The following is an 11,566-nucleotide window of genomic DNA, read 5'->3' as shown; positions in this document are numbered from 1 at the left end:
AAATCTGAAACATGCACTCTAGTCTGGAATATTTGAAAACTATTTTTATTGGTAACTTCTGATTTTTCTTAGTGTGGCATTAATGTCGCTTTGAATTCACTTCAGATCGCACAACACTTTTTGTTGAACTGCGGCAGTTTAAATTTTCAATTCGCATGCAATGACTTAATTGTTCATAATTTTGTTATCAGATTAACACAAATTCCGCTTAACGATAATGACTTCATGCAGTTTATGGCCAGTGCGTGCGAAGGATTCGTGGCCAGGACCCTCGGCTTACCCATTATCAGCTGCACGACAGTCGCTGCGACCCGTCCGCCCCTCCTTTTCTCGGGGGCCCGTTGGATTTTATCGTAGGACAACGCTGATTAAATATCAACGTAATTTATTATTCAAATTAAGTTTATCGGCGAACAAAAGGCGGCAGCTCCCAGTAGGTGGCTCCTCTGAAATGCTGAGTGGTCGGGCGGTTTCTGCTTCTCTGCGGGAGCGTGGATATGTTGTATAATAAATTTGATAGGTATGTCGCGTGGGTGTGTGTTCCAAATTGACATATCGCTTTCGCACAACCTCACGCCCCCACTCACACACACTCAGTTGCCTATGGGCAAACAAATTAGCCGGAATACACTCACACACGCGCTAAAGCACACACACATATGCGAATTTTGACGCTCGGCGGGTTTTATCAAAAATGCATTTGTCATTATAAATGCAACGTGGCCGACCTGCACTCAACGTGCTTGGCTCACTCTTCCGGGCCAAACTCATTTCGGGGTGAGTTAAATAAGCCACTCGTTTTGCCAAAACTATGGCCAGCTGCTTAAATCTGAAGTGAGGCGGGGCTTTTAGTTTCTAGGCCTTCTATTGATTAATAAACTAAGGTTTAGTCTTCAATTCAAAAATACTTTTCCTTATGGAAAGTTAACATACTAATGGATTAATATAAACTAAACTTAAAAGCGATTTGAAATATATCTTTTAGAGTAAGTTTAACTTGACTTCTTTAATATTGATTTCTGGGAATATATACATACAATTTATTTAATAAGCACTATAATTTAGTTTAGCTTCTAGGCTATGCTTCTTGCACAGCATTATCAGGTGGCTTGAATTGAACTTTTTTTAAGAGCATCCAAAAATCATGCTAGCAACCAGCTTGTTTTGCCAGTTGTTTAATTTTCAATTATAAATTCATATAAATTCAATGGTCGACGCGCGGCGCCTCAACTCTCCGCGGCCATTATACCACTCAGCCACGCCTCTCTGCCCCTGCCACGGCCCCATGACCTGGGGCGTTCGACAATGGGCGCCTTTATGGAGGAGTGGCCATTATGTTGCTATAGCCGCCGTGGCTAGATTTGTGTGGCACGGTCAAAACGTGTTCAATAATTTTGTCAATAAAATGTCAGAGCAGAGCAGAGCAGGCACGAAAAAAAGTAGGTGGCCAGTGTGTTTGCCACAAAAAATGGACTGTTTTATATATTTCTCTCTTTTTTTCGGGCCTGGTCGTGTGGCCTACAAATCGTCCCCTGAATGCGGTTAAAACTGTCAGGCCATAAGTTTACACAGGTTGAGGTGTGCTTTCTCGTTTTCGTTCTCTTTTTATCGGGCTCCTCCCGCTCGCACATTAAACTCATTGTGTTTATGGCATAAATTTGCATGTTTTCCACGTAAATTTTTCAATTTGAATGGACGCTTTCGATCCTTTCGACCGAGGGTCCTGTCCTGGCCCATGGGCCTTTGTGTTAGGTGGGATATTGTTCGGAGATGTTAAACAAAATTTAAAGCTGAATAAAGCTATCACCGGGTGGGAGATCGTATCGAATCGGCTCGAAAGGGTTTATATTTCAAAGTGTTTTGAGGTGGAGTTAAAGACATAGCAAGATGTCAGATTTGTGCATATCAATTTTGAGTATTTACAATGCTTGTCCTTCTGGTGTTAAAACATAAATGAGAGCTCTTGAATTAGTTAAAAGTGATGAAAACTCTTTGTAAAATTAGTTTGTAAATTTGTAATGCCGAATAAAGGCAAACTAGTAAAACCTTTAAACTTATTTAACACAATGTCCATTTAAATTTCAGTGCCACCTCTTTGTTTGTCATCTACGGTTTTTTTTTATGAAATATTTACATTCGCATCGTGTGTTTACATATTTTTTGCGATGTTTTTGTTCGGCTCCCTTTGCGTCCTTGCCAACCGAGGACTTTGGTTTTAGTTTTGGTTTTGGTTTTGCTGCCCGGCAGGATATCGTGTGTGTGCTTTCGACCAGGGCATGTGTATAAGTGTCAAAGGCATGTGTTTAGCATGCCTCATTTGAGCGCAAATACACCTGCAGCCATCAATTATGCAAAGAGCCAGTTCCTCCGTCCGTCCATCGCTCCGTCGCTCCATTTCTCCGTCCGTCCTGTTGCCAGGTCAGAAGCGTCAGAGGCGTCTCCGGCTACGTTTACGGCTTGCTCTCCGGCTATGGCTCCGGCTATGGCTCCGGCTCCGGCTTCGGCTTTGGATATTGGCTTGGGGCTCTCCAGGTAGAAGAATTTACACGCTGAGAAAATCTTTGAAATGGGATCTCTATGGAATTATTACTAAAGAGTAATTTTCTCATTAAAAAAATGGGAAGTCCTTTGAATGCTGGGAAGCTTTAAAAGTTAGATATCCTTATTGAAAACGGAAGTTTCTCTCTGTGTAGCCGTCAGGTAGGCGGAACATTCAGCGCCATCGTTAGTTGCGTCTCCTTCCCCGACCTATTTTCCCGCCGAACCAAATTTTCATTCAGCCATTCAACCAGCAAGTCAGCCAGTCAGCCAGTCGGCCATCTAGCTAAATTAATTTATTGGCCTTTCTCGCAAAGACCGAATTGCTGCAGTTTGCATAATCATCGCACACACTCTCACATCGAGTTGGACGGCTTATGAAATATTTATTTAAACTGCAAGTTGCCGGGCAACACTTGCTGAAGTCTGAAATTGCAGACCAGTCCAGCGGTGACCATATAGCCTTTGATGGAGAGTCAATTTGCTTGACCACCGACCAGGTTTTCGGACATGAAACGCAGTGTTTGATATTCGAAAGAAGGGGATCTTGATAGGTATACTATGTTTATACTAAGATTAATAGAAAATAGGCTAGTTTGAAATGAATGGTTTTTATCTTAAGTAGTTGCGATGATTAGATAGATAATCATCTTAACCCCTTGGTTGGCTACGCCTCTGCCGATGTGTCGTACCTGCCAAACGCACATAGAACTCATCGCAAGGGTCATTAAAAATCGTTTAACGAAAACTAAAGTTTAATTACGAGCACGCCCAGTTTCCTACGCCCCTTTCCCAAAATCGTTGCCTAATTGGGGGTTAACAATTTGTAAAACTTATCGAACTATGGGCCAGGACAACGCCCAGCTCATCAATTATGCTGCTCAAGTGCCTCGTGTGCCCGCTGTATATATAGAGACTGGATTCTAAGGGTATAAAAGGCTGAGGGTCGAAGGATTATGAGCTGAAAAGTGTTTGGTCTCCTTGGAGAGAAAGATGTTACCTCGATTCCTGACCACTTTGCATCCGATGGAGCGGCATTATTTTATGGTGCCAAAGTTTGCCCTTTCGCTGATTGGTTTCTATCCGGAGCAGGAGCGAACTTTGCCAGTGAAGCTTTGGAGTTTTTTCAATTTCTTCATCCTGACATACGGCTGCTATGCAGAGGCCTACTACGGGATTCACTACATTCCGATAAACATAGCAACTGCCCTGGATGCCCTCTATGTCCGGTGGCCTCGAGCATCCTGTCTCTGGTTAAGATGGTCGCCATTTGGTGGTACCAAGATGAACTGAAGAGCTTGATCCAGCGGGTTAGACTTCTAACAGAGCAACAGAGGTCCCCCAGGAAGCTTGGCTATAAGAAGAGATTCTATACTCTGGCCACTCGCCTGACTTTCTTGCTGCTTTGCTGTGGATTCTCCACCAGTACTTCGTACTCCGTCAGGCATTTGCTGGATAATATCCTAAGACGGGCCCACGGGAAGGATTGGATCTACGAGACTCCTTTCAAAATGATGTAAGTTCTGGAATGATGTATGCTAAGGATAACAGAATCCATCCTTGTAGATTTCCTGATCCTCTGTTAAGTCTGCCCTTGTATCCCATCACCTACATATTGGTGCATTGGCATGGCTACATCACAGTGGTTTGTTTCGTTGGGGCAGATGGCTTCTTCCTGGGTTTCTGCTTGTACTTCACTGTCTTATTGCTCTGCCTGCGGGATGATGTCGGTGATTTACTAGAGGTTGCCAATATCGAAGAGACTCCCACCGCGGAACAGGAAGCGCTGGTGGTTCGGGAAATGGAAAAACTGGTGGATCGGCACAACGAGGTGGCCGAGCTAACAGAGAGATTGTCGGGTGTTATGGTGGAAATAACACTGGCCCACTTTGTTACCTCGAGTTTGATTATCGGCACCAGTGTGGTGGATATGTTATTGGTTGGTACATTGGGATTACCTATCGTGACTTTAATATTTTTGTAATATTTTACACTCTTAGTTTTCTGGCCTGGGAATCATTGTTTATGTGGTCTATACTTGCGCCGTGGGCGTAGAAATCTTTCTCTACTGCCTGGGTGGCTCTCACATCATGGAAGCGGTATTTATCTCAACGATTATTGTAGTTCACCTCCCATATTCAATGTTCACTCTAGTGTTCCGATCTAGCTCGCTCCACTTTTGCCAGCCACTGGTATGGACACAGTGTCCGCGTCCAGAAGATGACTCTCCTGATGGTGGCCCGTGCCCAGCGAGTTCTCACAATTAAGATTCCCTTCTTCTCTCCATCTTTGGAGACGCTGACCTCCGTGGGTTTTAGAGTAGATGAATATTGAAATTTATATATCTTTGGTTCTTTCCTTATAGATTTTACGCTTTACGGGATCCCTTATTGCCTTGGCAAAGTCGGTTATATAAGCTCTGTTTGGAAATACAAAAACAAAATTTGTGTTAAATAGGGCTTTTGTTTTCAATACCAAACATGTTGGTGGATAGTGTTATAGAAATCTTGAAAAGGCTTTTTAATAAAGAACACTCTACTTTATAATTTCCTTTATTCTTTCCTGGACTTGATTTCCATCTCCTGGCTTCATATATTCTGTCCTGTTTTTCGGAACTCTCTCTGTCTGGGAGTGCGTTAATTCGTATATCCTTTACAACAATTTCGGTTTTCTTTTCATTTTCCTTGGCATCACCATTGACCCCTGATTGTTGTTGTCGAATTAAAGCTGCACTGTTGTTAAACATTTCTTTGGGTGTCCTTCTGCTTTTCAGCTGCTCCTGCAAATTGCTTTCTTTGCCGTTGCTCATCACGACCTTCCCCTTCAGCCTCCTTCCCCCTCCCTGGCCGTTCCTGTTTGGCACTTTTCTCTTGGCCATTCCACTTGGCCATTTTCAGTTGCACGCTTTTCCAACTGCAGTTCATTTCCATACCTCGTGCACAGAGAGAAATGACAGACGGAGTGTTCGGGAACGGAAATACTTCTGTAGAAACTTTTATTATGATAAATAAGTAGATATATACCTATCAAATCTGTAGAAAAGTATAAGAATATATATCCCGATACCCGATAGAATATACCTCACGATTTCATGAAATTTCTAAGAGACAGCTTAACTGACGGTAGTGAGTGATAGTTTCTTCCAGTGCACACACACACGCGCACCTTAATGACATCCGGTCTGCGTCTGTGTGGGTAGGGTACTTCATATCCTTGCCGCAGTTGTTGATTCCCCCCGTCTTCCCCCTCTGAAGACAGCCTCTTCAATGAGTGGATGTTGTGTGTTTTTTGGGGTTCTTCTCGGCTGATTTTTGTGTTTTATTTTTCTGTCTGTTTTTTTATCTCGCCCATTGTTCATGCACAAATTCCTGCCATCCCTCCCCCCTTAATGTTGTAGTCCTTGGAATCCTTTACACGCACATGAGCGGACCTATCTGCCCTCCCGTTCGCACCCCTCTAGCCGTCCCTCTCCGAATGTCTGTCTGCTCGTCTTTGTTTCTTTTGCCATTTGTTTGTTTATTTTCGCTGGCGCCTCCTTTGTCAAAAGTGCTTTTGCTTGTAATGTGTTCGACGTCAGAGTTTGGAACCCCTTTTCTTCTCTTTTTCAACAACTCTTACCATTAAGACCGTAACTTCTTGAGCCTCTTTCTGTAGTTTTTCAGATATATCATATAACTTATTTGGGAACTCTGCTTGTTTCCATGTGTAGAATGTGGGATAGATATTCCCTAGGATCTATCACATAGAAAAGAATAAGAACAAATGATCTTACTGTAAACTTGATAATATAAATAAAGGAGAGAAGAATTTATATAGGTTTCTGTCTTAAAGTTAAATTAATGAGAATTTCGTACGTTCACTCTTCACTGGCTGAAACTTTCTCCCACTTGATGCTTTCTTCTCCCTTTTTTGAGGTTCGGGTCTGTGTTCATTTCTCCGTTTCTTGTGTTCCACATGGTATTGCTAGCTGGCTTGTAGCTTGTTATTTTTATTTCGTTTCCATTCAGTCAGAGCTCAGAACTTGTTTAATCCCCACCCACAACCCCTTCGTCCTTCCCCATACCCACACCCACCCAGGCAACCTGCCGCTTGTTAATGTTGTTCGTTTTCACATTTTTATGTGCATTTTGTGTGTGTGTGTGTGTGTGCGGTGAACTCAACTCATACATCCGCATTTGCTACGCAATTTTTGCACTCAAGTTTACCTACTTTTTATGGTAAACACCCAAGGTTGCTTGTTTATTCTAGCAAAAATGTATTTAGGTGAGCTTAACTACATGTGGATGAGTGTGATGGGAGTGGGAGTGGGAGTGGGAATGGAAATGGAAATGCGGGTGGCTAAGGTCACCAACTGGGGGTCACATCCGCAGAGTTACTCCGAAGAGGAGAAAGTTAAATAAATAGTCGAGCTCCTTCTCTGCGGACCATAGCAAATACATTTCTGTTGGCCTTCAATAATTATTTTGCCGGCCAGAATTTGCACTGCGGATTAAGGAAGCCAAATAGTTGGTTATGGCAAGCGTGTAAGCCATATTATAAATACATTAATACACACACACACAGCAAATGGGTATGTACGAGTATGAATAATTAAATGTGACAAACATGCATAATGCAGCAGAAATAAAAATTATAAATGAGTAGCGCATGAATTTCAATTGCAATGCATAAATGCTCTTTAAAGTGGGACTGTTCATACAGAAAACACTATTTATTTGGGTTCTTAATAACAAATTAAGCGACCAGACTCAACTTGTTTTTAATTACAAAACGTATCACGTTCGGATCTCTCTATGTTAACATTTTTAAATTGATAGCAATTTAATTTAGAACAAATAATAAACTAATTATTCAGCATAATGGTTGGCTCTACCATGGCATTAAATTATTAAACTTTGGCTCAGCTTGGGCCTCTTTAACCTTTAACCTTGCGCTCCTTCTTGGGCCTCCCTTGTTGTTATTGCCAACGGAGACAAAATAATTTGAAATGTCATTTTTACCTACACGACTAATTAAATTTCGAATTTTATTCGCCCAACAGGCCAAGAGAAATGTACATAAAACAAGGAGCTTGTCAGCGAATTAACAAAAACAAACACGACCAACTGTAAAATGGTGACCCCCAACAAACGCAGCGTTTTCCAGAGGGTAGAGGGGGTGGAAAGTCCGGGGTAGAGGCATAGGGACTATGAAGGAATGCGCCAGCATCGCCACATGAGTGAAATTTTAAGCAGGCGCCAAAGTCTTTGGGCCATTTTCTCCCTACAAGAGGACAAGACACGTTCGCAGCAAAAAAAAAAACAAAAAAATAAAGAAATAGGAAGGGGCTAGGGGCAGGGAAAAATCGCGAGAGGGGGATCCATTAAAATTCCGCTGGGGCATTGCAAAATAAATCCACTTGCAAGTGGTATAAAACAAAACACCAGCAGCACTCAGTCGAGAAGGCGAAGAAATCGCCGTTGTGAAAGGGAAAAAAGCATAAAACTCGTCATCGTCAGCGTTTTTTCCTTCGGCGGCGTCAAATGCCAAACGCATGTGATTCCTGCAGTCCTAGAATTCCGAGAGTAGCAACAGCAAACCTTCTAACACTTCTGCACTTGGAGAAATAATGAGTAGGATTGGTTTTCATCAGAAAGATAAGTGGCCAAACAAAATATTTCACAGAAATGAGTACATGAGGCTCAAGAAGGAAAAATAAAACATAAGTATAAGAAATCATTTAATGTAAAATATTGTTTTTAGTGCACACACACATACTGCCCCGCGCTCTCGTCCTTGTATGATATGTGAAATGGCAAACAAATATTTTTTTGATGTACGGCCTAAAAGTATGCATTGAAATTCAACACGCGGCAAGGGACACCAAAAAACGTTGCCAGTATTGATTGTTGTTACAGAGGGTTGGATAGGGGTGTTTTAAGGGGGCTTCCAGGGGGTTGGATGATTTTAGGCGTGTGGTATTTTGAAACGCTCGAAATTAGCACCAGATCCTTGTTGTTTAAAGCGCGACACGAGGCGGCATCACAAAATTACAGATGCCGTAAAGTGGAATAAGTTGGGGGAGGCAAGTCAAGTGAATTGAAATGGTAATGATACATGACAATGTCTCCTAGATAGGGACACGAATGGATATGGGAGGACTGGCAATCTTTCGCTTTTGATGTCGGGAAGCTGCGGTGAATGTGTCAGTTGATCGCTTTAAGTGCGAGCCATTTTCGCGGTTATTGCAACAAACTTGGTTCTTATTTTCATTTGCGTACAAGTCGGATCTTAGATTTTCGAGAATGGTATCTAAAACTCATATGGCAATGGCACATTCTCGAAAGCGTGTTCAGGAGAGGGTGATAATGAAAGTCTGCTATCTTATTTTTGTAAAAATGGTGGTTTTCCCCTTTCAACTTTTGGTAGGAGCTTCCTTATGCAAAAATCAAGCAATTAAAAATTATTTTATTATTTAAAAGAAAAGACAATGTTTTCCTTCTAATCCATTCCACTTTCTTCGGCATCGAGTTCCCCTTTTATCTGCCCATAAGAGTTGTCTGAAATGTTTTGCTCGCAGTTTTTATCACGCATACGCCTAGTTGAGCGCCTAAAGGACTGAGGCGCAATTAGAGACAACAAGCGGCCGTCTACCACTCTCCTTCGGCACCCCTATCCCAGCCCGCTGCTCGCTGTTTTCCCTCGCAGCAGCACATAATCTGCATACAAATGCGTTGATTTGCCTAATCGACGCCTATTTGTTTGGACCAAGAAAACAGCGAAAGAAACCCAAAAAAGAAAGACTGTGAATACTCTGGATGGCGAAAGTTTTCCCAAGGCAGGGGCGAGGCAAGTAAACCGACGTTTAATTTTTGGAAAGCGCGAGCGTGTTGCACGCATTAAAATTAAAAGCGAAGGCGAGCACGCCTCCATTTCTCCGCCCCATTTCCACTTTTCCTTCGTACGTGATGGTGGGTCGGGAAAGCTTGGGCGGAGGACTGGAAAATGGGAACGGAAGTTGCCTTTGACTATGTTTTGCATTTGCATGCGAATGTTTTTTCATTGGCATTTTCACTTTCGTGTAAGCGCCACGCCCGCATCAAAAACATGGAGGGAGTAATCTTTTTATTTCTTTTACATTTTAAAAAAACGTCAAAAAACCGTCAAAGTCAATTCAGTTCTGGAATTCTGTCAACTTCTTAGCCACGTTCGAAGTTAACTCTTTGTCTGAGTCTCTCAGCTTCCTGTGATAAAAGCCGCTCGGGGAGCCGTTTTCATTGCTGGCCTGGCTTTTGCGCATTTCCGTTTCCGGCCGCTGGTTCACTCACTTCCGCCGCAGGGCTCGGATCCAGGTAGTTGTTGAATTCGTTGCTGCCACATAATTATGGCTGTGACTCGAGGCGGTGATTACTGTATTATAAATGTGGGCGGGAATGATAAATTTGCGGAAGGAGCGCCGATTGGGCGTAGGTCGGTGGGATATTGTGGTTCGGCTTAGTATCACATACAAATCTATGGAATGTAATAAGGTATCAACTATTTCTCTTGTTACCTAAATAAAATGTAGTAAGCGAGAAAATCTTTCCTAAATCCATCGCCATATCATAAACTGGGGCTTCCTCCCGTCGACATTTGCTATCCGATTCCGCCATATCCTGTCATAGACACAGCCGATAATCGAATTCGACTTTTCAACACCCCAGCGAATTATGGAGCCCATGAGGGAGAACACCGAAGGGAGGGAAAATGAAAGCGAGCAATTTATTGGCCCCGAAATGGAGGGAAGCCCAGAGGTAGTGGGGATGAAAATCCGCTCAGCAGCTCAGCATCAGCAATTGCAATTAAAACATGCACATGGCATTAATTTAGAGGATGCGACACCTGAGGGCAGCTCGCTCAAACATAAATCCCCCCGAGAATCGGTGCGGTGGAAACAGACGAGTGGTCAGCTAACCAAAAATGGCCACGACACGATGGCTGAAGCGATAATTTGCAATTATGTGGGGAGGTTACCCCACCAGGAAAAGGAGTGTGCAGCGGGGGAGTGGAAAAACAACAAGTGGAAAAGTGGTTTAAATAAATTGCAGCGGAGCAGAGATCACAGCGGCAGTGGGTGGAAAAAAGGAAATGAAAATGCACGGTGGAAAATGTGGAGAGTATCTCTAGCTTAAAGTAAACGTATTTATTTATTCATACAAACTAATTTAAAATGAATATGATATTCAATTTTTTAACTGAAAAGGTCTTACTACAAATAGTTTTTAAACCAAGTTGGCTTTAATACATATAACTCATACGCAACGTTTCTCACAGATTACAGGTTCTCCGGTTTCCTTTCAGTGTACTTTGTGGCAAGCATGTGCAGTGTTTTGTTGCTGTTGTTGCATCGTTTGCGGCCTGTTGGCAGCCAACAAATCTCTTTTGGCGAGGTCCTTGGTCCTGCTCCTGATCCTGCCCTTTTGGACCCTTGTCCTGCGGCTCCTTCAGCTCCTCGTCCCGGTCTTCATCGCCTGCCGGCTGGGTGACCTCTTGGTCTTTTGCCTCTTTAACCGGTTTGGCCGTTGCCGCTGCCGTCGCCGTCGCCATTACGTTAAATATTTTATGAACCATTAAAAGTTTTTGCAAATTTTATGGCCGCTTTGCATATCCACATATAAAAATAAGAAGCCAAAAAAAAGAAACAGACTGGCAGTGGAAGTGTTGTTCTTGTTGTAGGGCGAAGCGGCAAGCTGGCGGCTGCCACGCCCCCCAGACCATTTGCGCCCTCATTCGAAGCGTGTTAGTATGTCACGACTTGTGCAAATGACTGGGCCATCAGAGAGTGCCAAAGGAGCTCATAAAATATCCCCGTCATGCGACTCCAGCACTTTCAATTTGACAACAAAGCGCCGCCAAAAGCGCAAAAAAAGAAAATATATTTCAGTCTGCTGCCAAGAGAAAAGCGAGAAAAAAGGAGGAAAAAATTATTGCGGAAGCTGTCGATGGCATTGTGACATTGTCAAAGGCAATAACGCATCCAGAAACAGTCATCACAACAATGGTCGAGTTG

General features: G+C 42.9%; 1 protein-coding gene across 1 annotated transcript; it reads left to right on the top strand.

Moving 5' to 3' along the window:
- The first annotated feature begins 3,531 nt into the window (after positions 1 to 3,531).
- Positions 3,532 to 4,954, top strand: LOC108110643 (odorant receptor 24a). Its single transcript, XM_017219744.2, is given in 6 exon segments — positions 3,532 to 3,756; positions 3,759 to 4,054; positions 4,105 to 4,477; positions 4,539 to 4,637; positions 4,693 to 4,845; positions 4,904 to 4,954. Coding segments are annotated over 6 exon segments (1,197 nt in total).
- The last annotated feature ends 6,612 nt before the right edge of the window (positions 4,955 to 11,566 follow it).

This window comes from Drosophila eugracilis, unplaced genomic scaffold, assembly GCF_018153835.1.
Source record: "Drosophila eugracilis isolate 14026-0451.02 unplaced genomic scaffold, ASM1815383v1 contig_2152, whole genome shotgun sequence".
NCBI classification, from domain to species: Eukaryota; Metazoa; Arthropoda; class Insecta; order Diptera; family Drosophilidae; genus Drosophila; species Drosophila eugracilis.
Note: the sequence above shows the minus strand (reverse complement) of the source record. Positions and strands in the feature narration are given on the sequence as shown.